We start from the raw sequence: 26,014 nt of genomic DNA on the forward strand, positions 1-26,014 counted from the left end.
AGAGATACAGTCCTTCTTGTTTTTCTTTTCTTTTCTTTTTTTTTGTTTGAGACAGAGTCTCACTCTGTCACTGTAGCTGGGACAACAGGCACGCGCCACCACGCCCAGCTGATTTTTGTTTTCTCAGTAGAGATGAGGTTTCACCATGTTGGCCAGGATTGTCTCCATCTCTTGACCTCATGATCTGCCCGCCTCGGCCTCCCAAAGTGCTGGGATTACAGGCGTGAGCGCCCGGCCCCTTCTTGCTTTTCTAAATCCTGTCCATTCTTCCATGTCCAGCTCCAGTACTATTGGTCTTCTCAACAACTTTGTTGTATTTCCTCTTCTTGGCTTCTCTCATGATTACCGTTCTCCCCTATCATGACCATGTTTTTCTGAATCAATACTTTGATAAAGGGGTTCTCTAATTTGTTAATATTTCAAACAATAGAAAAATCATTCTGTTAATATTTCAAACAGTAGAAAAATCATTTTGTTTTGCACATCACCTTTATTGAAAATGGGCTGTTTTAGAATGTCCTGTGCCACACATTTTGGGATTTATGTTCCTTCAGTTCTTTGTATTTACTTAATTGTCTCATTGTCTTTTCAAATGTGTAAGTTATTTTACCAGTGCATACTTGTAAGTGGCTTAAATGATAAACAGTGCTTTTGTAGATTGATTTTCGTAGATAGAATTTGATCAAAGTAGACATCATCTGAGATGACATTAGCCATAATTAGGCTTGGGGAACCTGTTTAACGGTTACATTTGTTACGTAAGTACCACAGAAACATGATGTGAGCAAGCATTTATTTATACCATATACTTCTGGAAATTATAAGATGAAGCTGAGTGAGGTAGAGACAGATTCAGGGTAATCAATTTGAGTGGTTGTTCGAGATGTTTATTAATTTATGTATTTTTAACATCACAGTTAGAAGGATGCCCTCTGTGAAGTTGTTGTAAGGCTTTGTCTCATAACATTGTTTTTCTCTTCCTGCCTTAGTTGTGAAGCACTGGAGCCTGACATGGACACTATGTGAAGCCCTATGGGGCCACCTGAAGGAGCTTGACAGCCAGCTAAATGAACCCTGTGAATACATTCAAATTCTAGAGCGAAGAAGAGCTTTCTCCCGCTGGCTATCCTGTACTGCCACACCTCAGATTGAAGAGGAAGTCTCCTTAACCCATAAAAGCAGCCCTGTGGAAGCTGTATTCAGCTACCTTACAGGCAAAAGGATCAGTGAGGCCTGCTCTCTGGCCCAGCAGTCAGGTGGGAAAGGATTATGGTCCTTCTCTGCGCCCCTGTCGCCTTCCTACTCATTACCTCCTTCCTGTCCCCCCGACTGTGCATTTCCCTTTGACTGCTAGTCTGTGAGTGTTAATTGTGGACTTCCCAGGAAGATTGCTGGTTCCTGTGGAATATGTAATGTAATATAAAATTTAAATGTTAATCAAGTAAACAATGTTTAAGGTCCTAAACAGAGAATTAGAAGACATACTTCAGGTGCACACAGTGGCTCATGCCTGTAATTCCAGCACTGTGGTAGGCCAAGTGGGGTGGATCACACCCACCTATTCCTGTAGAATAGGAACCATGACGGGTTTGGGGTTTTTTTGGTTTTTTTTTTTTTTTTTTGAGAGAGTTTCTTGTTGCCCATGCTAGAGTACAATGGTGCCATCTCGGCTCACTGCAACCTCCTCCTCCCGGGTTCAAGTGATTCTTCTGCCTCAGCCTCCCAAGTAACTGAGATTACAGGTGCCTGCTATCACGCCTGGCTAATTTTTGTATTTTAATAGAGACAGGGTTTCACCATGTTGGTCAGGCTGGTCTCAAACTCCTGACCTCAGGTGATCCACCCACGTTTGCCTTCCAAAGGGCTGGAATTACAGGTGTGAGCCACTGTGCCCAGCCAAACTGTGTCTTCTAATTCTTTTTTTTTTAGGACCTTAAACATTGTTTACTTGATTAAAATTTAAATTTTATGTTACATTACATTTGTAATAAAACTGGAAAGCATAGATAAGCTATAAATCAAAATCAACTATAAGCATTACTCTGAATTGCTATAAAATATGTTCTGTATCAATTCACTTCATTCAAATAAATACATAGAAGTTGAATTTCTGGATTGAGGTACTCACTGGCTTTTTAAAAGGAATTTGTATGCATATATTTACTTTTTAAAGTTCCGTTTCACTAATGAGGCAATTCAGCAGGTGCTTAATGACTGCCTAGATATAAATCTTTTTTTTTTTTTTTCTTTTTTCTTTTTTTAAAGACAGAATCTGTCTCTGTGTCACCCAGGCTGCTGGAGTGTAGGAGAGTGCAGTGGAATGATCTCAGCTCACTGCAACCTCCATCTCCTGGGTTCAAGCAATTCTTCTGCCTCAGCCTCCTGAGTAGCTGGGATTACAGGTGCCTGCCATCGTGCCTGGCTAGTTTTTTGTTTTTTGTTTTTTGTTTTTTTTTGGTAGAGACACGGTTTCACCATGTTGGCCAGGCTGGTCTCAAACTCCTGACTTCCAGTGATCTACCCACTTTGGCCTTCCTACTGCTGGGATTACAGGTGTGAGCCACTGTGTCTGGCCATAAGTCTTGATAAGAATACAGGATGGCATAGCTCAGCTTAATCTAATATGATTAGATCGTTATTCAAACCTTGATTGTTGGAACCTCATTTATCCAAAGCCAACTAATTGGAGCCATTGACTGGATTTATTTTGAAGGGTTTGGCTAGTTTTGGGATTATAAAGAACAAATCACAGGAAAAGCCAGAATCAGTAAGCTATATAAAGGGCTTGTTGCATTCCACTATCACTACACATTTAACCTCGTAGCTTTCTTTTTTTTTCTTTTATTTTTTAAATAGAGATGGGGTCTATTTGTTGACCAGGCTGGTCTCAAACTCCTGGCCTCCTTCCTCAGCCTCCCAAAGTGCTGGGATTAGAGGCATGAGCCACCACATCCAGCCTCAGTCTGGTACTTTTATGGTCTTTCTGCATTTCTACAGTGAGAATTTATCTTTGGGATTGATCTTCTATGAACTTAGAATGATTATGAATCATTTAAAAAAGGTTATGCTCACCAGGACACCAACATGTAATAGGAAGGAAAATGCCAAAAGTCAGATTCTTAGGTCTATTCATTCATAAACTCCACTTTCTTCCTTTTTATTTTGACTCAAAGGCTAAACCTCTGGTAAAGGTACTGCCTTTTAGGTTACTAAAGCTTTTGCTTTACTACTCCCCCCTCCGTTTTTTGGGGGGTGTTTTTTTGTTGTTGTTTTGCAAGACAGAGTCTTGCTGTGTCCCCCAGGATGGAGTGTGGTGGCATAATCTCAGCTCACTACAACCTTCGCCTCCTGGGTTCAAGCGATTCTCCTGCCTCAGCCTCCTGAGTAGCTGGGATTAACAGGTATGTGCCACCACACCCGGCTAATGTTTATATTTTTAGTAGAGATGCCATTTCGTCATGTTGGCCAGGCTGGTCTTGAACTCCTGACCTCAGGTGATCTGCCTGCCTCAGCCTCCCAAAGTGCTGGAATTACAGGCGTGAACCACTGCTTCCAGCCTTTTTTTTTCCTTTCCCCCCCACCCCGCCCCCAGACAGAGTCTTGGTATCACCCAGGCTGGAGTGCAGTGGTGCAGTCTCTGCTTACTGCACCTTCTGCCTTCTGGATTCAAGTGATTCTCATGTCTCAGCCTCTTGAGTAGCAGGGACTCCAGTCACGTGCCACCACACCAGGCTGATTTTTGTATTTTTAGTAGAGACAAGGTTTCACTATGTTGGCCAGGTTGGTCTCGAACTCCTGACCCCAAGTAATCTGCCTGCCTTGGCTTCCCAGAGCACTGGGATTACAGGTGTGAGCCACCGTGCCCAGTGTTTTCCTCCATTTTTCCTTTTTATGTTTAAGATGGAGTCTCGCTCTTGTTGCCCAGGTTGGAGTGCAGTGGTGCAATTTTGGCTCAGTGCAACCTCCACCTCATGGATTCAAGCGATTCTCTCACCATGTTGGTCAGGCTGGTCTCAGACTCCTGACCTCAAGCGATCCACCTACCTTGGCCTTCCAAAGTGCTGGGATTACAAGCATGAGCCACCATGTCGGGCTCTTTTCTTCCATTTTGTAGCTGAGGTGTCTTGCCTAGTATCACAGAAGTAGTGGTAGATCTGTTGTTGATTTCTATATGTTACTCAGTCTATATGTAATTTAGGTTAAACTACTTTGCAAATTTTCTATCCAAGCAGAAAATGGTAAGTTTTTGATCAATATTTTGGCACTACTGTAGAAAGCAGTTACCGATTTTAAGTCCTCCCTTCTGAAGCCTGGAAGAAACAAAGATGATGCCCCCAAGTGTTTGACCAAGTCCGTAAACCCTTAGTAATAACCAAAAAACTTCCATTTCTCTTATAGGTGATCATCGTCTGGCTCTTCTTTTATCTCAGTTTGTGGGTAGCCAGTCAGTCCGGGAGCTGCTCACCATGCAGTTGGTGGATTGGCATCAGCTCCAGGCCGACTGCTTCATCCAGGATGAAAGACTGCGCATCTTTGCTCTGTTGGCTGGAAAACCGGTATCTTCTACTTTTACCATAATATCTCACATCAGCTTTTTCATAAATCGAAGCTGGTTTGAGGTTGAGGCAAGGAGTGATCTTTGTAAATTGTGCACAGTTACACAAAATGTGTTACACATTGGCCAATTTGTTTTCAAATTATAAAGACAGGCATGCACACTATTTTAAAATTCTAGTTATATAGAAATTAAAATGTTAAAATATATCATATCCCATATCATATAGTAGTAAACAATATAAATAATTTATCTTCCCAGAAATATTCTATTTTTGTTAATTAATTTTTTTGAGACAGGGTCTGGCTCTGTTGCCCAGGTTGGAGTGCAGTGGTGCTATCTGAGCTCACTGCAAGCTCCGCCTCCCAGGTTCACATCATTCTCCTGCCTCAACCTCCTGAGTAGCTGGGAGTACAGGCACCTGCCACCACGCCTGGCTAATTTTTTATATTTTAAGTAGAGACGGGGTTTCGTCGTCTTAGCCAGGATGGTCTCGATCTCCTGATCTCCTCATCAGCCTCCTGAAGTGCTGGGATTACAAGCATGAGCCACCACGCCTGGCCCCATGTCATGAATCATTATTCTTTTTTTTTTTTTTTTTTTTTTTTTTTTTTTTTTTTTGAGATGGAGTTTCACTTTTGTTGGCCAGGCCGGAGTGCAGTGGCACAATCGTGGCTCACTGCAACCTTCGTGTCCTGGGATCAGGCGATTCTCCTGCCTCCCCAGTAGTTGGGATTACAGGCGCCTGCCACCAAGCCTGGCTAATTTTTGTATTTTTAGTAGAGACAGGGTTTCACCATGTTGGCCAGGCCAGTCCCAAATTCCCGACCTCAGGTGATCTACCCACCTCTGCCTCCCAAAGTGCTGGGATTACAGGCGTGATCCACTGCACCCGGCTTTTTTTTTTTTTTTTTTTGTATTTTTAATAGAAATGGGGTTTCACTGTGTTGACCAGGCTGGTCTGGAACTCCTGACCTCAGGTAATCCAACCACCTCGGCCTCCCAAAGTGCTGGGATTACAGGCATGAGCCACAGCGCCTGGCTGGCATTTTTCTTTTTTATAGCCACTTATGTTCCATTTTATGACTGTTGGGTTGTAATTATTTTAAGCCATTTCTCTTATCACTGCCTACCTCTTACATTATTATCTTAAAGTATTATAAATTAAATTTTCAGAAATAAAAATGTAACTGGTCAGAATTTATGCTCATTTTAAAGCTTTATACATTGACAACCTTAGACAGTGAGAAGATCTCCTCTCTGCTCTCAGTGGCTCTCATCTCATTTGAGTATTGATTGATTATTTGTTTAAATTCTGGGGCCAGGCACGGTGGCTGATTCCTGTAATCACAGTGCTTTGGGAGGCTGAGGAGGGAGGATTGCTCGAAACCAGGAATTCAAGGCCAGCCTGGGCCACATAGTGCAACTGTGTATCAATCGATCGATCAGTTGGTCAATAAAAATAAGTAAATAATCAATATTCCCTCTCACTTCCTGAGATTTTATTATATTTGTATATTTTATATCTGAATCGTTTAAAATGTTCCTTGAATAAGTGAATATTCACTTCAGTGTTATTGCACACACAGGTAATGGCAAGGTAGAATATAGCCGTGGTGATGATTTTGTTTCCCACAGGTGTGGCAGCTCTCAGAAAAGAAGCAAATAAACGTGTGCTCCCAATTAGATTGGAAACGCTCCCTGGCTATCCATCTTTGGTATTTGCTTCCACCAACAGCCTCCATTTCTAGGGCGCTCAGCATGTATGAAGAAGCATTTCAGGTATATGTGGCCAGTAGAGCCAAGCAAAAATCTTGTTGGGTGTTATGTTTTTGCCAGGGAAATCCTGCAGAGAAGAAAAACCCTATCAAATTACATTTCATAATACTTTTAAGTAACTGCCTTTTTTTAAAGTATTGTAAAATTGAAGTGGAGCCAGGAAATCTGATGAGAAACTATTCTTTACTCCTTCCTCTGGACAAGGCTACTTCCCCAAGTGTCTGTTTTTATTTTATTTAATATCATGAGATTCCACAGTTGACTCTCTCACTGCTGGTTTCCTGCCTCTAAATCAGAGGGTGGTTCTTCATTTCTGATGCTGTCTTATTTCTTTGGGAATTCCCTGTTATACAGCCTGACCTCAGATTTGGTTTATCTTCAAACTTAGTTCTGAAATTTGCCTCTAAATATAATATTTTATATTCCTTGTGAGTTTTGAGGTTAAAAGTATTGTTACTTTTAACATCAGTTCTTGAAGTATCTTACTGTTCATATTTCATGCTTGTCTTTCATATTGTTCTCTCAGAATTACTTGTCAGGAGTAAGAGAACACTAAAGAAACTTGAGTATCTTAAGAATTGTGGCAAGATAAGTATGGGGGGTTAGTGATAGCTACTTGAAATCTTTACCAGTCCATCGAAGACAAATGAAATCCATCATTGACCAAAAAATGTTTAAACTCCCTGATAGATCCTTTGGGTTGTCTCTTCACTTTTGTTTTGAGATGTAGTCTCGCTGTGTAGCCCAGGCTGGAGTGCAATGGCATGATCTCGGCTCACTGTAACCTCTGCCTCCCGGGTTCAAGTGATTCTCCTGCCTCAGCCTCCTGAGTAACTGGAACTGCAGGCACGTGCCACTATGCCTGGCTAATTTTTTGTATTTTTAGTAGAGGTGGGGTTTCACCATGTTAGCCAGGATGGTCTCGATCTCCTGACCTTGTGATCTGCCCGCCTCGGCCTGCTAAAGTGCTAGGATTACAGGTGTGAGCCACTGTGCCTAGCTTTTTTTTTTTTTTTTTTCTGATACGGAGTCTCACTCTGTCGCCCAGGCTGGAGTGCAGTGGCCGGATCTCAGCTCACTGCAAGCTCCGCCTACCGGGTTCACGCCATTCTCCTGCCTCAGCCTCCCGAGTAGCTGGGACTACAGGCGCCCGCCACCTCGCCCAGCTAGTTTTTTGTACTTTTTAGTAGAGACGGGGTTTCACCGTGTTAGCCAGGATGGTCTCGATCTCCTGACCTCGTGATCCGCCCGTCTCGGCCTCCCAAAGTGCTGGGATTACAGGCTTGAGCCACCGCGCCCGGCCTTTTTTTGTTTTTTTTAATCGAGATCGGATCTCACTCTGTCACCCAAAACTTGAGTGAAGTGCGGTGGGGCAATTACAGCTCACTGCAGTCTTGACCTCCTGGACTCTAGTCTCAGGTGACCCTCCTGCCTCAGCCTCCTGAGTAGCTGGGACTACAGGTGCATGTCACCATACCTGGCTAATTAAAAAAAAAAAAAAAAAAATTGTTATCTTTTTATGTCAGATGGGTAATATGCCAGTGTTACCACAAGGTTCGAGGGTGGCACATCTCACACATGCATGCATGAACACCCAATCATGCTTATGAACTACAAAAAAATACAATTTTATTTTTTTATTTGTAGAGATGGGGTCTTGCTATGTTGCCCTGGCAAGTCTTGAACTACTTGGCTCAAGCAGTCCTACCACTTTCCTTTTTTTTTTTTTTTTTTTTTTTTTTTTTTTTTTTTTTTGAGACGGAGTCTCACCCTGTCGCCCAGGCTGGAGTGCAGTGGCGTGATCTTGGCTCACTGCAACCTCCGCCCCCCAGGTTCATGCCATTCTCCTGCCTCAGCCTCCTGAGTAGCTGGGACTACAGGCGCCCGCCACTGCACCCGGCTAATTTTTTTTCTATTTTTAGTAGAGACGGGGTTTCACTGTGTTAGCCAGGATGGTCTCGATCTCCTGACCTTGTGATCTGCCCGTCTCGTCCTCCCAAAGTGCTGGGATTACAGGTGTGAGCCACCGCGCCCGGCCAGTCCTCCCACTTTCAAAGTGCTGGGATTATAGGCTCAAGCCACTGCATATGGCTGTCTATGCATGCTTAATACAGGTGTCTTAACTATTTGAAACATAATGGCATCTAGGGCGGGTGCGGTCATTCACACCTCTAATCCTACCACTTTGGGAGGCCAAGGCAGGTGTATCAGCTGAGGTCAGGAGTTCCAGACCAGCTTGGCCGACTTGGCAAAACACTGTCACTACTAAAAATACAAAACTAAGCCAAGTGTGGTGGTGTGCAGCTGTAATCCCAGCTACTCGGGAGGCGGAGGCAGAAGAATTGCTTGAACCTGGGAAGCGGAGGTTGCAGTGAGCCGAGATTGCCCCACTGCACTCCAGCCTGGGTGACAAAGTGAGACTCCATCTCAAAAAAAAAGAAACATGATGGCATCTAGTAAAACTGATTAGGAGCTAATGTATTGTTTTATCAAATTATTCCTTCAGAATACCTCTGACAGTGACAGATACGCCTGCTCCCCACTTCCTTCATATCTGGAGGGTTCTGGCTGTGTGATAGCGGAGGAGCAAAACTCACAGGCACAACTTCGAGATGTCTGCTTTCACCTTCTAAAACTCTACAGTGACAGGTAAACCAGAGCCAGGCTTTATTGTCACTTGCGTGCTCCATGAGCCCCAAAGGAGTCCTTTGCTGTGTCCTTTCCCTTTTATATGCCGCCAAATTACTGTAAGTCCATATAGACTACCAAATATGACTTATAGTAGTTGAATGGAAACAGCATTACAATTAGAATTAGAAGTCTAAAAATTATTTTAATCAACTTTAATGAGTATAGTTTACATATAGTAAAGTATGCAGTGTGATAAGTTTTATAGTGATTATTGCATTGTAAGTAGCATCACAGCTAAGCTGATATTTCCACTGCCATTGAAAAACAACTGTGTGCCCCTTTGCATTCAGTCAGATACTTATTGACTAGTTTTTTGTTACTATAAATTAGTTTTGCTGGTCTAGAATTTTATGTGGAGATCATACTGTATGTTTCTTGCACCTAGCTTTTTTGATTCTGCATAATAATTTTGAGATTTTTTTTCATGTTTATATGTATCAAAAGTTAGTTTGGGTTTTTTTGAGGGGGGGGATTACATGATTTATATCTCTATTCATTTGTTGATGGACAGTTAGGTTTTCTTATTTTTGGCCATTATTGATAAATCTGCTGTGAACATACCCAGAAGTGATTGTATCATTTTATATTCCCACGAATAATGTGTAATATCTCTAGTTGTTCCAAATCCTCTTTAAAATTTGGTATTATTAGTTGTTTAAATTTTACCATTTTATTGGACATGTAGTATCTTGGTTTGTGTGTGTATATGTGTATCTGTGTGTACATGTTTATTAAAAAATGCAGGTGGCCGGATGCAGAGGCTCATGCCTGTAATCCTAGCACTTTTGGAGGCCGAGGTGGGTGGATCACGAGGTCAGGAGATTGAGACCATCCTGGCTGACACAGTGAAACCCTGTCTTTACTAAAAATACAAAAAAATTATCTGGGTGTGGTGGCGGGCACCTGTAGTCCCAGCTACTCTGGAGGTTGAGGCAGGAGAATGGCGTGAACCTGGGAGGCAGAGCTTGCAGTGAGTGGAGATCACGCCACTGCACTCCAGCCTGGGCGACACAGTGAGACTCCGTCTCAAAAAAAAAAAAAAAAAAATGCAGGCAGCCGGGCGCGGTGGCTCACGCCTATAATCCCAGCACTTTGGGAGGCTGAGGCGGGTGGATCACTTGATGTCAGGGAGTCTGAGACCAACCTGGCCAACATGGTGAAACCCTGTCTCTACTAAAAATATGAAAATTAGCTGGGTGTTGTGGTAGGCACCTGTAATCTCAGCTACCTAGGAGGCTGAGGCAGGAGAATCACTTGAACCTGGGAGTTGGAGGTTGCAGTGAGCCAAGATCGCGCCACTACAGTCCAGCCTGGGTGATGAAACAAGACTCTGTCTCAAAAAAAAAAAAAAAAATTGCAGGCCAGGCATGGTGGCTCATGCTTGTAATCCCAACACTTTGGAAGGCCAAGGCCAGCAGATCATTTGAGCCTAGGAGTTCTAGGCCAGCCTGGGCAATATGGCAAATCCCTGTTTCTACTTTAAAAAAAAAAAAAATTAACGGCGTGTGGTGGTGTGTAGTCCCAGCTACTCAGGAGGCTGAGATGGGAGGATCACCTGAGCATGGGAAGTCAAACCTGCAGTGAGACATGATTGCATCACTGTACTCCCGCCTGGGCAATAGGAGTAAGATCCTGTCTCCAAAAGAGAAAGAAATGCAGGGTGGTTTATGTGTCCAACAATAATATATTAACACATGCTATTATTATTTCTAACCATGTAATTAGAACTATCTCAGAGTTGGTGTTTGGTTTTTTGTTTTTTGGGGGGTTTTTTTGAGACGGATTCTTGCTCAGTTGCCCAGGCTGGAATGCAGTGGTGCGATCTCGGCTCACTACAAGCTCCTCCTCCCGGGTTCACGCCATTCTCCTTCCTTAGCCTCCCGAGTAGCTGGGACTAGAGGCACCCGCCCCCACGCCTAGCTAATTTTTTTGTATTTTTAGTAGAGACAGGGTTTCACCGTGTTAGCCAAGATGGTCTCGATCTCCTGACCTCGTGATCTGCCTGCCTCAGCCTCCCAAAGTGCTGGGATTACAGGCGTGAGCCACTGCACCCAGCCTTGTTTTGTTTTTAAGACAGGGTTTTGCTCTGTCACCCAGGCTGGTGTGCAGTGGAATGATCATGGCTCACTGCAGTCTCAACCACCCGGGTTCAGGTGATCCTCTCATCTCAGCCTCACGAGTAGCTGGGGGCTGCAGGAGTGCACTACCATACTCAGCTAATTCTTGTATTTTTTGTAGAGACAAGATTTTGCCACATCGCCCAGGCTGGGCTCAAGCGCCTGGGCTCAAGCGATCCACCTGCCCTGGCCTCCTAAAGTACTGGGATTACAGGTGTCAGCCACTGCATGCAGCAGAGATGTCTTCTTACATTGCCTTAGAAATAAGGTTTTGGGGGTTGTTTTTATCTAGTCACACAAATAGCTCATCTCATTTCAAATCTTTAATGTGATTTATTTTAAATACATGGTATTTAAATATATATATAATTCTGGTTTTTTTTTTTTTTTGAGACAGAGTCTCTCTCTGTCGCCCAGTCTAGAGTGCAGTGGCACGATCTTGCCTCACTGCAACCTCTGCCTTCCAGGTTCAAGCGATTCTCCTGCCTCAGCCTCCTGAGTAGCTGGGGTTACAGGCATGCGCCACAAAGCCCAGCTAATTTTTGTATTTTTAGTAGAAACGGGATTTTGCCATGTTGGCCAGGCTGGTCTTGAACTCCTGACCTCAAGTGATCCTCCCGCCTCAGCCTCCCAAAGTGCTGGGATTACAGGTGTGAGCCATTGCACCTGACCAGTATTTAACTATATTAATCATCTAGTAGTAAAATGTAACTAAAATTTACTATTTTAACCATTTTAAGCATACCGTTCAGTGGTATTAAGTACATTCACGTTGTTATACAATCATCACCACTCTCTCCAGAACTTTTTTCATCTTCGCATACTGGAAATTCTCATTGTTTCAGTTGCATTTCCCTAATGTCTAATAATGTTGAGCACTTTGTCATGTGCTTATTTACCGTCTGTACATCTTTGCTAAAATGTCTATTACAGGCATGAGCCATTGCACCCAGCCTTGTTTTGTTAGCCAAGGTGGTCTCGATCTCCTGACCTCGTGATCCACCCGCCTTGGCCTCCCAAAGTGCTTGAGATTACAGGCGTGAGCCACCGCACCTGGCCTAAAGTCACAAAATTTATTAGCATCAAGTTATTAATAACATTTCCTTGTTAACCATTTTAAATATCTGTAGGATCTTTAACAACATCTCTTTCCTTTTGATACTGGTAATTTGTATTCAATAATTGTGTCCTCTTTCTTTCTTGGTTGGTCTACCTAGAGTAGTGTGTGTCATGCCTGTATTATCCCAGCAGTTTGTGAGGCTGAAGTGGGATGATCACTTGAGCCCAGGAGTTCAAGACCAGCCTGGGCAATATAATGAGACCCCATCTCTATGAAAAAAAATTTCTTAAATCGGGTGGGCATGGTGGCATGCACTTGTAGTCCTAGCTACTTAGGAGGCTGAAGTGAGAGGATCGCTTGAGCCCAGGAGGTTGAGGTTACAATTGAGTCATTATTATTATTATTATTATCATCATCATCATTATTATTTTGAGATGGAGTCTCACTCTGTCAGAGTGCAGTGTTGTGATCTCACCTCACCACAACCTCTGCTTCCTGGGTTCAAGCAATTCTTGTGCCTCAGCCTCCTGAGTAGCCAGGAATACAGGCATACACTACCAATTTTTGTAGTTTTAGTAGAGACAAGAGTTTCACCATCTTGGCCAGGCTGGTCTTGAACTCCTGACCTCAAGTGATCCGCCCACCTCAGCCTTCCAGTGTGTTGGGATTACAGGCGTGAGCCACCGCACCCTGCTGTGTTTATTTTCTTGATCGTGATGGTGCCTTTACAGGTGTCTACGTTTTTGTGTTTTTTTTTTTTTTTTTTTTTTGAGACGGAGTCTTGCTCTGTCGCCCACGCTGGAGTGCAGTGGCCGGATCTCAGCTCACTGCAAGCTCCGCCTCCCGGGTTTACGCCATTCTCCTGCCTCAGCCTCCCGAGTAGCTGGGACTACAGGCGCCCACCACCACGCCCGGCTAATTTTTTGTATTTTTTAGTAGAGACGGGGTTTCACCGTGTTAGCCAGGATGGTCTTGATCTCCTGACCTCGTGATCCGCCCGTCTCGGCCTCCCAAAGTGCTGGGATTACAGGCTTGAGCCACCGCGCCCGGCCTACATATGTTAAAGCTCATCAAAATTGTGTACTCTAGATATGTGCAGTTTTAAATATGTCAAAGAGAGAAAGAAAAGGATACTTCAAAATATCAGAAATGGATAGAGAAACCAAAGCCAGAATGGGATAGTAAATGTATTCTTGGTCTCTTGAAATGTATAATTAGTATGACTAAAACCTTTAGATAAAATTTGCACCTTCTCTTTCAAAAATTTTCCAGAATTGCTGGATTTGGTTGAAAAGGTCATGCTGTTGGTGATATTCCTGGAGTCTGCTTTAAGGTTGTCAAAGTGGCCAATGCCTCTCTTTTGGCCCTGTACAAAGGCAAGAAGGAAGGACCAAGATCATAAATTTTAATGGTGAAAACACTGTAGTAACAGTGCTGGGATTACAGATGTGAGCCACCGCACCCAGCCCAGCCAATTAATTTAAATAAAATTTAAAATTTATTTACTCATTGACTGTAGCTACATCTTGGTAAAGATGGGGTTTCACCATGTTGGCCAGGCTGGTCTCAAACTCCTGCCCTCAGGTGAGCCACTGGGCCAGGCCTTAGTTTTCTTTTTTAGACAGAGTTTTCCTCTAGTCACCTAGACTGGAGTGCAGTGGCATGATCTTGGCTCACTGCAACCTCTGCCTCCTGGGTTCAAGCGATTCTCCTGCCTCAGCCTCCCTAGTAGCTGGGATTGTAGGTGCCTGTCACCATGCCCAGCTAATTTTTGTATTTTTAGTAGAGATGGTGTTTCACCATATAGGCCATGCTGGTCTCAAGCTCCTGACCTTAGGTGATCCACCTGCCTCGGGTTCCTGAAGTGCTGGGTTTACAGGTGTGAGCCACCACGCTACATTTTAAATATTTACTAGCCACAGGTAGCTAGTGGCTTTCAAATTGGTCAAGGCACAGTGTTTTGTTCAATAGCACTGGTGTAGGAAACCTTTACTCATTACATAGGGAGGTGTAAGGCAGTTGTAAGATGTCTGAGATCTTGGGTGATCTCAGTTAGTTTACTGCTTTGTAATCCAATCCTCAGATCTGTAAAACTTTCAGGTGTGGGATCTAAGTTTATACTTGGTAGTATAAACTACATATGTGAATTGCAAGCTAGTATGTGAATTAATAGTAGTATAAACTACATATGTGAATTGCAAGCTAATAACTTTTTATATCAACTGGTTTGGGACCATTGAAATCCCTGGGCTCCCAGCAGAAGAAAAATAGAAAATTATCTGCAGGACACTTTGAAAACCCAGGGCACCTGGACTGCTATATAAAAAATAGTATCTACTGAAGCCAAAAAAAAAAAAGAGGTAAAAAATACTAGCTCTAGAAGGAAATAATTATTGTGAAGACTAATTAGCTGTTCAAACAGGAAAATTAGCATCCAATAACTTCAGATTATACAGCAATCTGAAAGATAATAAGTAGTTATATTTTTTACAAGGTTAAGAAAAGTAGAGGCCGAGCGCGGCTTCTCAATACCTGTAATCCCAGCACTTTGGGAGGCTGAGGCAGGTGGATCACGAGGTCAGGAGATAGAAACCATCCTGGCTAACACGGTGAAACCCAGTCTCTATTTAAATATAAAAAAATTAGCCAGGCATGGTGGCAGGTGCCTGTAGTCCCAGCTACTCGGGAGGCTGAGTCAGGAGAATGGCATGAACCCAGGAGGCAGAGCTTGCAGTGAGCAGAGATCGTGTCCCTGCACTCCAGCCTGGGCAACAGAGCAAGACTCCATCTCAAAAAAAAAAAAAAAAAAGGTAATGACATTATAATGAAGGAATGGAAGGGTGAGAACTGTGAAGACTCCCTATATCAGGATGGTAAAATGCATACGCCAAACCATTACCAGCAAACCTGTTAGATCACACAGCCTTAGAAGAGAAGGTGCCTTGTTTCTTTGTAGGATCTAAAGTCTGGCTGAACCCAGAGATAGATTGATAAAACATAGGCTTGGAGGGAGAGAAGGCCTATAATGCCTTTTACCCAGATTCTTTTATTGTCTTAGACATAAGCAGAACAGTTGACATACCAATACAGGCCGTCTCCTGGCTGTGTATTTTGACTCTCAACACATTCTTTGCAGACATTATGATCTCAACCAGCTGCTGGAGCCTCGAAGCATAACAGCAGATCCTTTGGACTACCGCCTAAGCTGGCACTTGTGGGAAGTGCTGAGGGCTCTTAACTACACCCATCTCTCAGCGCAGTGTGAAGGTGTGCTACAGGCCAGTTATGCTGGCCAGCTGGAAAGTGAGGGACTCTGGGAGTGGGCCATCTTTGTCCTCCTGCACATTGACAACTCATGGTGAGTGAGAAGCCATTGAACCCACGGGGTACATCTAGCACTACAGGGCAATTCCAAAGGAATCACAGTCTTTTACGGTTCAGTTTAGCAAGTAATTGTGTAGAATGTGTGTTAGATCCAGCATTGTGATAAACCTCAAGATAGTTAAACCCTTAGCCCAGACTGTTTCTGTATTCATGTAAACCAGTTAAAACTGAGACTTCCTTTGATTAAGTGCCAAATTGTAATATTTATCACAAAGTCTCTCAGCAGACTGAGAAAAAAAGATCTCTGTGAACTGCATTGATCAGAGAAATTCTTTCTAGAGGTAAGAGTCAAAGAACCTGTAAAATTGGAATAGGAAATAATGAAGTGGAAATGAGAGGATATGCCCAGATGGAACAATAGCATTATGCCTGGGCCAAAGAACTAGTCATTTAATTTCAGATCAGAACTATTCTCCTCATTGTGGACTCTTTTCTGAATCCCAGATTCAGGTGAATGTGGCATTTTTAGGAATTACACAGAAATAGTGTTGGCTGAGCTGCCTCAGTGACTCCATGGCAGTGATGTAATGGGTTAGCAAAAAGGTCCCTGCTTTTTCTCCATCCACTGGCTTGCTTTTTCTCTGATCATCCCTTGTCACCAACCTACCCCTTAAGCTTGATAGTATTGTGTTTATTAACACAGCCTTGTGCTTAGGTATATATGTTTTAGTTCTCTGTCCTTAAAAAAAACTGGAGAAGTGCCTCTTCACTACAGTTTGAACAAGATAAGTCTGGAGATTTTTGTTAATGACAGCAGTATGGTATTATAGTAATTACAAAAAATGAACATTAATGTAGTACTTGAAGTGCTTTTACACGTTTATATTCTACACCATATATATTAACTGTTTTATGTTCATTATGACCTGTAAGATAGACACTCTTATTATCTCTGTTTTACAGATCAGTAACCCAAGACACAGAGCTTAACTTTTGTCCAAGGTCACACAGCTAGTAAATGGCAGAGTGAGGTTTCCAACTTTCATCCAGAGTCTGTACTCTTATCACTATGCTACACTATTGTGTTGCGTGGTGTGGAGGGAAATTGGGTCTAAATTCTAGATCTACCACGTACTTACTTTGACGTAGGGTAAAGCTAACTTTTGACTTGGGATAAAGATACTCTCTAACTCTCCAAGCCCCTTTTTTTTTTTTTTGGCCTGTAGAAGCATAACATTAGTTTCTATTTAAAGGTGATTGTGAAATTAAAAGAGTAAAAGTATAAAGCATCTGGGATAGTCTTCTCATTAAGCAATTTCTCTTTCTTCTTCCCCCTTAACAGGCAATGAAATGACCCCAGGCTATTTTTTAAGTTTATTTAAACACAGTCATAAAGGATTTCACATGGTAAAAGACTGGCTGATAGGATGACTAATGTTTCAGAGTTGACTGTGAAGAAGCAGATTTTGTTTCCTGAAAAAGAATATAAAAAAGGAGGCAGTTGTGATGACAGTGGAAGTCATTGAAAAGCCTAGGAATTCAGAAGAGAGTTCACAATGAGGAGAATAGTTTTGATCTGAAATTAAATGACTAGTTATTTGGCCCAGATATAAAAGGACTCTCCTTAAAGGGGCTTTGATGTAGAGGTAGAGAAAGAATGAATTAGGAAGGCTGACGGCTTGAGAGAAGAAACAAAGACCTAGGAGAGACATTACCTTTTAAAGCTACTTTTGTATGCTTGTACTGACCATGTGGGAGAAAGGGAGGGGAGAAGTTTGGGAACTAACTTAAGAGGATTGCTCTATGGAACATAATTCTCCCATTCTAGTCCTAGTCTAGATCTTCTAGGTGGTAGCAAGGAAATGTTGTTACTAGATGGGAAATAAGAAATCCCAGTTGGGGGAAGCATTTTCTGGGGAGTGGGAAGCCACTCCTAGATTTGGATTTTTTTATTTTTTATTTATTTATTTTTCTCACCCAGGCATGAGCCACTGCACCCGGCCGAGCCCCGACTTTTTGAACATGAAAATACTTTAGTTTATTTTTTAAAATTAATGCTATGTTTTTTGTTTGTTTGTTTTTGAGACGAAGTTTCGCTCTTGTCATCCAGGCTGCAGTGCAATGGCAAGATCTCAGCTCACTGCAACCTCTGCCTCCCTGGTTCAAGCGATTCTCCTGCCTCAGCTTCCCGAGTAGCTGGGATTACAGACGCCCACCATCATGCCTAGCTAATTTTTTTTTTTTTTTTTTAAATCAGAGACGGGATTTCACCATGTTGGCCAGGCTGGTCTTGAACTCCTGACCTCATGTGATCCACCTACCTCAACCTCCCAAAGTGTGGGGATTACAGACGTGAGGTACCGTGCCTGGCCAATGCTGTTATTTTTAAAAATTAATACTTGTGTGATCACTTTTGATTTTTTTAGTGAAGCTTAAAGTGACCAACACCCATAGTTTAGGCCAGGTGTGGTGGCTTACGCCTGTAATCCTAGCACTTTGGGATCACCTGAGGTTGGGAGTTCCAGCTCAGCCTGACCAACATGGAGAAACCCTGCCTCTACTGAAAATACAAAATTAGCCAAGCGTGGTGGCACATGCCTGTAGTCCCAGCTACTTTGGAGGCTGAGGCAGGAGAATCACTTGAACCTGGGAGGCGGAATTTGCGGTGAGCCAAGATCAGCTGTTGCACTCCAGCCTAGGCAACAAGAGTGAAACTCCATCAAAAAAAAAAAAAGACCTGCAGTTGAAGAGACTGCCCCAAGGGCCACTCTAAGCTGCCTGGGGCAGCCTTCTTCATGAATGAGGATGGGATTTATTCTAGCTTATCTCTCCCTATAGCGTACGTGAGAAGGCTGTTCGAGAGCTGCTTACCCGGCACTGCCAGCTTTTGGAGACCCCTGAATCTTGGGCTAAAGAGACTTTCCTTACCCAGAAGCTCTGTGTACCTGCCGAATGGATTCACGAGGCCAAAGCTGTACGAGCACACATGGAATCTGACAAGCACTTAGAGGCCCTCTGTTTATTTAAGGCTGGGCACTGGAACCGCTGCCACAAGCTCATCATCCGACACTTAGCTTCTGGTGAGTGCTGGGTCCCTCCCACATCTCCTGGAATCACCTCAAATTCTACCAGCCTCTGAACCTCCATAATGGGGTAAGACTGGAAATAAGACTCAACATAGGACATGGCCATCTTGAATCAAATCACACTTTGCAAAAGCTCTCTGCAGAAGAGGCTTAGCCAGGATAAGGCGCTAGAGGAGCAGGAGTAGACAGCAATACTGTTATCATTTCCCAGAAATACCCTTGATGTGTGCTAATATTATTAAGCTCTTTGTTTACTTATGAGAATTTTCTCCAACAACACCAGAAATAATCTTCTTAAGGACCTGAAACTAGAAATTCTTCACATTTTCCATTGGAGAATTTCAGAATACAGGGATACCTCATTTTGTTGTACTTTGCGGATACTACATTTTTTACAAATTAAAGGTTTGGAAAACTCTGCACAGAGCAAGTATATTAGCACCATTTTTCCAACATATGCTTGCTTCATGTCTATCTCTGTTTCACGTTTTGGTGGTTCTCACATTATTTCAGACTTTTTCTTTGTTTTTTTTTCTTTTTTTTTTTTTTTTGAGACAGAGTCTTGCTCTGTCGCCCAGGCTGGAGTGCAGTGGCACGATCTCAGCTCATTGCAACCTCTGCTTCCCAGATTCAAGCAATTCTCCTGCCTCAGCCTCCCAAGTAGCTGGGATTACAGGCGCCCGCCACCACGTCCGGCTAATTTTTTTGTATTTTTAGTAGAGACGGCGTTTCACCATGTTAGCGAGGGTGGTCTCGATCTCCTGACCTCGTGATCTGCCCACCTCAGCCTCCCAAAGTGCTGGGATTACAGGCGTGAACCACCGCGCCCGGCCCCTTTTTCATTGTTATATCTGTTATGGTGATCTGTGATTAGCAGTCTTTGATGTTGCTGTTTTGTTTTCGTTGCCACCAACTGCTTCCATTTAAGATGGTCAGTTGATGAATATGCATTTTCTGGCTGCTCCATCAACTGGCCATCCCCATCTCTTTCCCTCTGTTCGGGCCTTCCTATTTCCTAAGACCCAACAATAGTGAAATTAGGCCAGTTAATAACCCTACAATGGCCTCTAAATGTTCAGATGAAAGGAAGAGTGGCACAACTCTAACTTTAAACAAAAGCTTGAAGTGAGAAGCATGTTGAAAGCCAAGATAGGCCAAAAGATAAGCCTCTTTGCCAAACAGCCAAGTTGTGTTAAAGGAAAGTTCTTAAACGAAATTCAAAGTGTACTCCAGTGAACACACAAATGATATGAAAGTGAAACAGCTTTCTGGCTGATGTGGAGAAAGTTTCTGTGGTCTGGATAGATGCAACCAGCCCCAACATTCCCTTAAGCAAAAGCCTAATCTCCCTTCAGTTCTGTGAAGGCTGAGAGAAGTGAGGAAGCTGCAGAAGAAAAGTTTGAAGCTAGCAGAAGTTGCTTCATGGAATTTAAGGAAAGAAGCTGTCTTTCCATCGTATTAAAGTGCAAGGTGAAGCAGCAAGTGCTGATGGAGAGCAAATTATCCAGAAGATCTAGCTAAGATCATTGATGAAGATGGCTACACTAAACAACGGATTTTCAGTGTAGATGAAACTGCCATCTGTTGAAAGAAGATGCCACCAAGGATTTTCATAGCTAGAGAAGAGAAGTCAATGCCTGGCTTCAAAGCTTCAAAGGACGAGTTAACTCTCTCTTTAGGGCTAATTCAGCTGGTGATGTTAAGTAGAAGCCAATGCTCATTTACCATTCTAAAAATCCTAGGGCTTTTAAGAATTATGCTGAATCTACTCTGCCTGTGCTCTGTAAATGGAAAAACAAAGCCTGGATCACAGCACATCTGTTTTTTTGTGTGTATGTGTGTTTTGTTTTGTTTTTTTTCTTGAGACGGAGTCTTGCTCAGTCGCCCAGGCTGGAGTGCAGTGGTACAATCTCGGCTCACTGCAAGCTCCGCCTCCTGGGTTCACGCCATTCTCCTGCCTCAGCCTCCCTAGTAACTGGGACCACAGGCGCCCACCACCACGCCCGGCTAATTTTTTTTGTATTTTTAGTAGAGACGGGGTTTCACCATGCTAGCCAGGATGGTCTCGATCTCCTGACCTCGTGATCCACCCGTCTCAGCCTCCCAAAGTGCTGGGATTACAGGTGTGAGCCACCGCGCCTGGCCAGCAAATCTATTTATAGCTCAGTTTACTGAATACTTTAAGCCCATTGTTGAAACCTGCTCAGAAAGAGAAAAATATTTCTTTCAAAATATTACTGCTCATTGATGATGTACCTAGTCAGCCAAGAGCTCTGATGGAGATGTATAAGGAGGATTAATGTTGTTTTCATGCCTGCTAACACATCTACTCTGCAACTCATGGGCCAAGGAGTAATTCAACTTTCAAGCCTTATATTTAAGAAATACATTTCATAAGACTATAGCTGCCATGTAGTTAGTGATTCCTCTGATGGATCTGGGAAAGTAAATGAAAACCTTCTGGAAAGGATTCAACATTGTAGATGTATTTGTGGGTCAGGTATGGTGGCTCATACCTGTAATCCCTGCACTTTGGGAGGCAAAGGCAGGCAGATTGCTTGAGCTCCAGGAGTTCGAGACCAGCCTGGGCAATGTAGTGAAACCCAGTCTCTACAAAAAATACAAAAATTAGCTGAGCATGGTGGCGTGTGCCTATATTCCCAGCTGTTTGGGAGGCTGAGATTGGAGGATCACCTGAGCCTAGGGAGGTTGAATCTGCAGTGAGCCATGACCATGCCAGTGCACTCCTGCCTGGACAACACCGTGAGACCCTGTCTGGGGCGGATGGTGGGAGAGGAACATTTGTGATTGGCCAGGCATGGTGTTATATGCCTGTAATTTCAGCTACTGAGGCAGGAGTACTGCTTGAGCCCAGGAGGTTGAGGCTGCAGTGAGCCATGATCACACCACTGTACTCCAGCCTGGGTGACAGGGAGATCCTGTCTTAAAGAAAAGAAAAAAAAAAAAAAAAAGAACATTTGGGGCCAGGTATGGTGGCTCACACCTGTAATTCCAGCACTTTGTGGGATCAAGATGAGCGGATCTCTTGAGCTCAGTAGTTCGAGATCAGGTTGGGCAACATGGTGAAACCCCATCTACACCAAAAATAGAAAAAAATCATCCGGGCCTGGTGGCACATACCTGTGGTCCCAGCTATTCAGGAGGCTGAGGTGGGAGGGAGGATCACTTGAGCCTGTGAGGCAGAGGTTGCAGTGAGCCAAGATCGCGCCACAGTACTCCAGCCTGAGTGAGAGAGCGAGACCACAACTAAAAAACACAAAAAACATTTGTGATTCGTGGAAGGAGATCACAATATCAACATTAAATAACAGGAGTATGGAAGACATTGAATCCAGCGCTCATGGATGAGTTTGAAGGGTTCAAGACTAGTGGGGGAAGTACCTGCAGATGTGATGGAAACAGCAGGATAACTAGAATTAGAAATAGAGCATTAAGATGTGACTGAACTGGTGTCACTCATGAGGAGTTTGCTTTGTAGACAAAGTGGTTTCTTGAGATGGAATCTACTCCTAGTGAAGAGACTGTGAACATTGTTGAAATGCCAGCAAAGGATTTGGAATATTACTTAAGCTTAGTTGATGAAGCAGCAGCTGGGTTTGAGAGAAGTGACTTCAGTTATCTTATTTTAAGAAATTAGCATAGCCATCCCAACCTTCAGCAGCCAACACCCTGATCATTCAGCAGCCATCAGCATCAAGGAAACACCCTCCACCAGCAGAAAGATGACTTGCCGAAGGCTCAAGTGATTAACATTTTTAGCAATAAAATATTTTTAAATTAAGGTATGTATATTGGTTTTTTAGAGATAATGCTGTTGCACAGTTAATAAGTGACAATAGTATAGTGTAAACATAACTTTTATATGCACTGGAAAACCAAAAAATTTGTGATTTTATTGTGATACTTGCTTTATTGTGGTGGTCTGAAATGGAACCCACAGTATCTCTGAGGTATGCCTGCTTTTAATTCTGAAGTCCAGCCAACATTATTTCTCCTTCCTTTATGTGTTCCTGCCATGTCTTCTGTACTTTTGGAAACTATGCACTTGTGCAGACGTTGTGCTTAATATTTTGTTTCTTCAGATGCCATCATTAATGAGAACTATGACTACCTGAAGGGGTTCTTGGAAGACCTGGCGCCTCCAGAGCGCAGCAGCCTCATTCAGGATTGGGAAACATCTGGGCTTGTTTACCTGGACTATATTAGAGTAATTGAAATGCTCCACCATATACAGCAGGTACCTGAGATCCTCAAACTGCTGTCTGATTTTCCTTTTCTCAGGCCCTTAAATCTTTAGAGACCTCACAAGGCTTTAGTATACACTTGAGAACACATTGACAGAGATAGCACTGTCAAAGCAGGCATCTTGCTGAGGCTCATTTGATATAACCGTTTGAGAGCTGTTTCGAAACTTAAAAACACTTCTTTATGTTGATTACCAACTTGTATGTTCAATAGACATTCCTGAGACTTGTCCATAGACAGTCCCTTCCCCTTGTTCAGCTCTAGTTTGAGTGAGAAGCCCAAAGATGAAAGATAAAGTAAGAATGGAGATTTGGTGAGGATTGCTGTTTCACACATCATTTGGCATGTTTTAAAATTGCAAATACTGACCGGGCGCGGTGGCTCAAGCCTGTAATCCCAGCACTTTGGGAGGCCAAGACGGGCAGATCACGAGGTCAGGAGATTGAGACCATCCTGGCTAACACAGTGAAACCCCGTCTCTACTAAAAAATACAAAAAAACTAGCCGGGCGAGGTGGCGGGCACCTGTAGTCCCAGCTACTCAGGAGGCTGAAGCAGGAGAATGGCGTGGCTTCCAAATTCGATTTGTGGCTTCCAAATTCACTGGCTATGTAATCTTGAACAAGTTAACTACCTCCTTTGTCTCCATCTGAATGAGAGAGGTGAGTGGGGTAGACAGTAGTACAAATTACAGCTCATATCTGACAGATTTTCACAAAGATTAAACCAAATCTACATAAAGTGTTTAACGTAGTACCTTTCATGTACTAAATGCTTTTTTTTTTTTTTTTTTTTTTGAGGCAGAGTTTTTTTTTTGTTTTTTTTTTTTGAGACGGAGTCTCACTTTGCTGCCCAGGCTGGAATGCAGTGGCCGGGTCTCAGCTCACTGCAAGCTCCGCCTCCCGGGTTCACGCCATTCTCCTGCCTCAGCCTCCCGAGTAGCTGGGACTACAGGCGCCTGCCACCTCGCCCGGCTAGTTTTTTGTATTTTTTTTTTAGTAGAGACGGGCTTTCACCGTGTCAGCCAGGATGGTCTCGATCTCCTGACCTTGTGATCCGCCCGTCTCGGCCTCCCAAAGTGCTGGGATTACAGGCTTGAGCCACCGCGCCCGGCTGAGGCAGAGTTTTGCTCTGTCACCCAGGCTGGAGGGCAGTGGCACAATCTCAGCTCACTGCATCGTCCATCTCCCAGCTTCAAACAATTCTGCCTCAGCCTCCCCAGTAGCTGGGATTACAGGCTACAGGCGTGTGCCACCATGCCCAGCCTTTTTTTTTTTTTTTTTTTTAGTAGAGACAGGGTTTCACCATGTTGGCCAGTCTGGTCTCAAACTCCTGACCTTAGCCTCTACTAAATGCTTAATAATTGTTACCTATTATTATCCTCATCAAAGTTCCAACTCCTAGTACAGCGCCTGACACATAATAGGCATAATTCAATGTTTGCTGTACTTTTCATATGAATCAAGAGCATCATTTCTAAATAATCACTTGAAGAAACCACTTTCTCATTGAATATTGAGTAATTCACACAACTATTATGGAGAACTCACTGTGTGCCAAGCACTGTAGTGGGTTTGGGGAATATAAAAGTAAACAGTATGTGTTCTGCCCTTACCAAAATAATGATTTCGTGGGGGAGATATATACAAGTAAAGCAGCAGTTACTGTAGCTTCATAAGTATAGGGGTTAAGCAAAGAGAACTATCAATGTGCCAGCACATAGCTGGATGTGGTGGTGCGTGACTGTAATCCTAGCACTTTGGGAGGCTGAGGCAGGAGGGTTGCTTGAGACCAGCCTGAGCAACATAGCGAGACCCCCCCTTTAAAAAAAAAAAAGCCTGTGTTACATAAAACCTCTCTAGTATTGGTTTGTTCTGCTTTTCCCCCTTACCCCACATGTCACCATGTAAATCTCCTTTGAATTCTCACCTTTGGGAGTTTTAGCTGTCTTCTCTTTGCCTGGAAAGCTGAGCTCTCTCCTTGTAATTCAGGTCTCGACTTAAATATGACCTCCTTGAAGAAGCCTCTCTTGGACCTCCAGTCTCAAGTAGCTATCCAGTTTCTCTCTGCAACATCCACCTGTTTAAATTATCTACATGGCTTGTGATTTTTCAGGATGTATTACTGTTTTATGTTTTCTTATTTAGTTTCTGTCAGTTTCATGAGAGCAAATAATTTGTCTTGCTCTTGATCCTCCTGCTGCCTGCACCCAGCTTTTTTGGTGTTTTAGAAAAGGCTAGGCCAGGCGCGGTGGCTCAAGCCTGTAATCCCAGCACTTTGGGAGGCCGAGACGGGCGGATCACGAGGTCAGGAGATCGAGACCATCCTGGCTAACACAGTGAAACCCCGTCTCTACTAAAAATACAAAAACTTAGCCGGGCGAGGTGGCAGGCGCCTGTAGTCCCAGCTACTTGGGAGGCTGAGGCAGGAGAATGGCGTGAACCCGGGAGGCAGAGCTTGCAGTGAGCTGAGATCCCGCCACTGCACTCCAGCCTGGGTGACAGAGCGAGACTCCGTCTCAAAAAAAAAAAAAAAAAAAGAAAAGGCTATAAACTTGGAGTCAGGGGACCTAAATTAAATGTTGGTTCAGGCTGCATTTTTTACTTCCTGTGTGCTCTTAAGAAGTCATACCATCTCTCTGAACCCAGTTTATCTTGATTTTTGGTGCTGTATTATTAAAGCTTGCTGTATTATTAAAGCTTGCTGTATCGTTCGGGATCTCAAGACTTTCCTAGTCCAAGGCTGTGTACACTATGTTACCTTCCTCTTTATTACTGCATAATTAGTGCCTTGTCCTCCACTAGATGGTGGTGGCTTGACCCTGTGTCATCTTCTTGGATTTTCCCCTCCCTCACCTCACTGTTGTTTCAAGGTTTTGTATAGAGTCTATAGGTGGTGTTGAGTGATAGGAACTCCCCTTGGATTAATTGACTTCTCTGCTTCTTTGTAGGTGGATTGCTCAGGTTATGACCTGGAGCAGTTACACATCAAAGTGACTTCACTGTGCAGTCGCATAGAGCAGATTCAGTGTTACAATGCTAAAGATCGCCTAGCTCAGTCAGGTAAGCCTCTAATCTCCTCACTTTTTCTGCCTTCTTGCTTCCTGTTTTTATCTTACACCCCACCCTCAGTGCCTG

The 26,014-nt window shown here is 43.4% G+C and overlaps 1 protein-coding gene and 1 non-coding gene across 7 annotated transcripts in view; one reads left to right on the plus strand and one right to left on the minus strand.

Moving 5' to 3' along the window:
- Positions 1–26,014, plus strand: part of NUP98 (nucleoporin 98 and 96 precursor) — a 120,330-nt gene that overhangs the window by 92,900 nt on the left and 1,416 nt on the right. For all 6 annotated transcript variants that reach the window (XM_045370328.2, XM_045370331.2, XM_045370329.2 and 3 more), the window contains 8 exons: positions 990–1,256; positions 4,399–4,556; positions 6,194–6,337; positions 8,841–8,983; positions 15,339–15,560; positions 18,365–18,606; positions 22,716–22,870; positions 25,828–25,939. In XM_045370328.2, the coding sequence (XP_045226263.2) occupies positions 990–1,256; positions 4,399–4,556; positions 6,194–6,337; positions 8,841–8,983; positions 15,339–15,560; positions 18,365–18,606; positions 22,716–22,870; positions 25,828–25,939 (1,443 nt within the window). The remainder of the gene's footprint in view (positions 1–989; positions 1,257–4,398; positions 4,557–6,193; positions 6,338–8,840; positions 8,984–15,338; positions 15,561–18,364; positions 18,607–22,715; positions 22,871–25,827; positions 25,940–26,014) is intronic.
- LOC123568961 (small nucleolar RNA U13) lies at positions 7,855–7,957 on the minus strand. The gene has a single exon (XR_006692510.2). It is a non-coding gene; the product is annotated as a small nucleolar RNA U13 (small nucleolar RNA).

The sequence above is a fragment of the Macaca fascicularis genome, chromosome 14 (assembly GCF_037993035.2).
Source record: "Macaca fascicularis isolate 582-1 chromosome 14, T2T-MFA8v1.1".
Taxonomy (NCBI): Eukaryota; Metazoa; Chordata; class Mammalia; order Primates; family Cercopithecidae; genus Macaca; species Macaca fascicularis.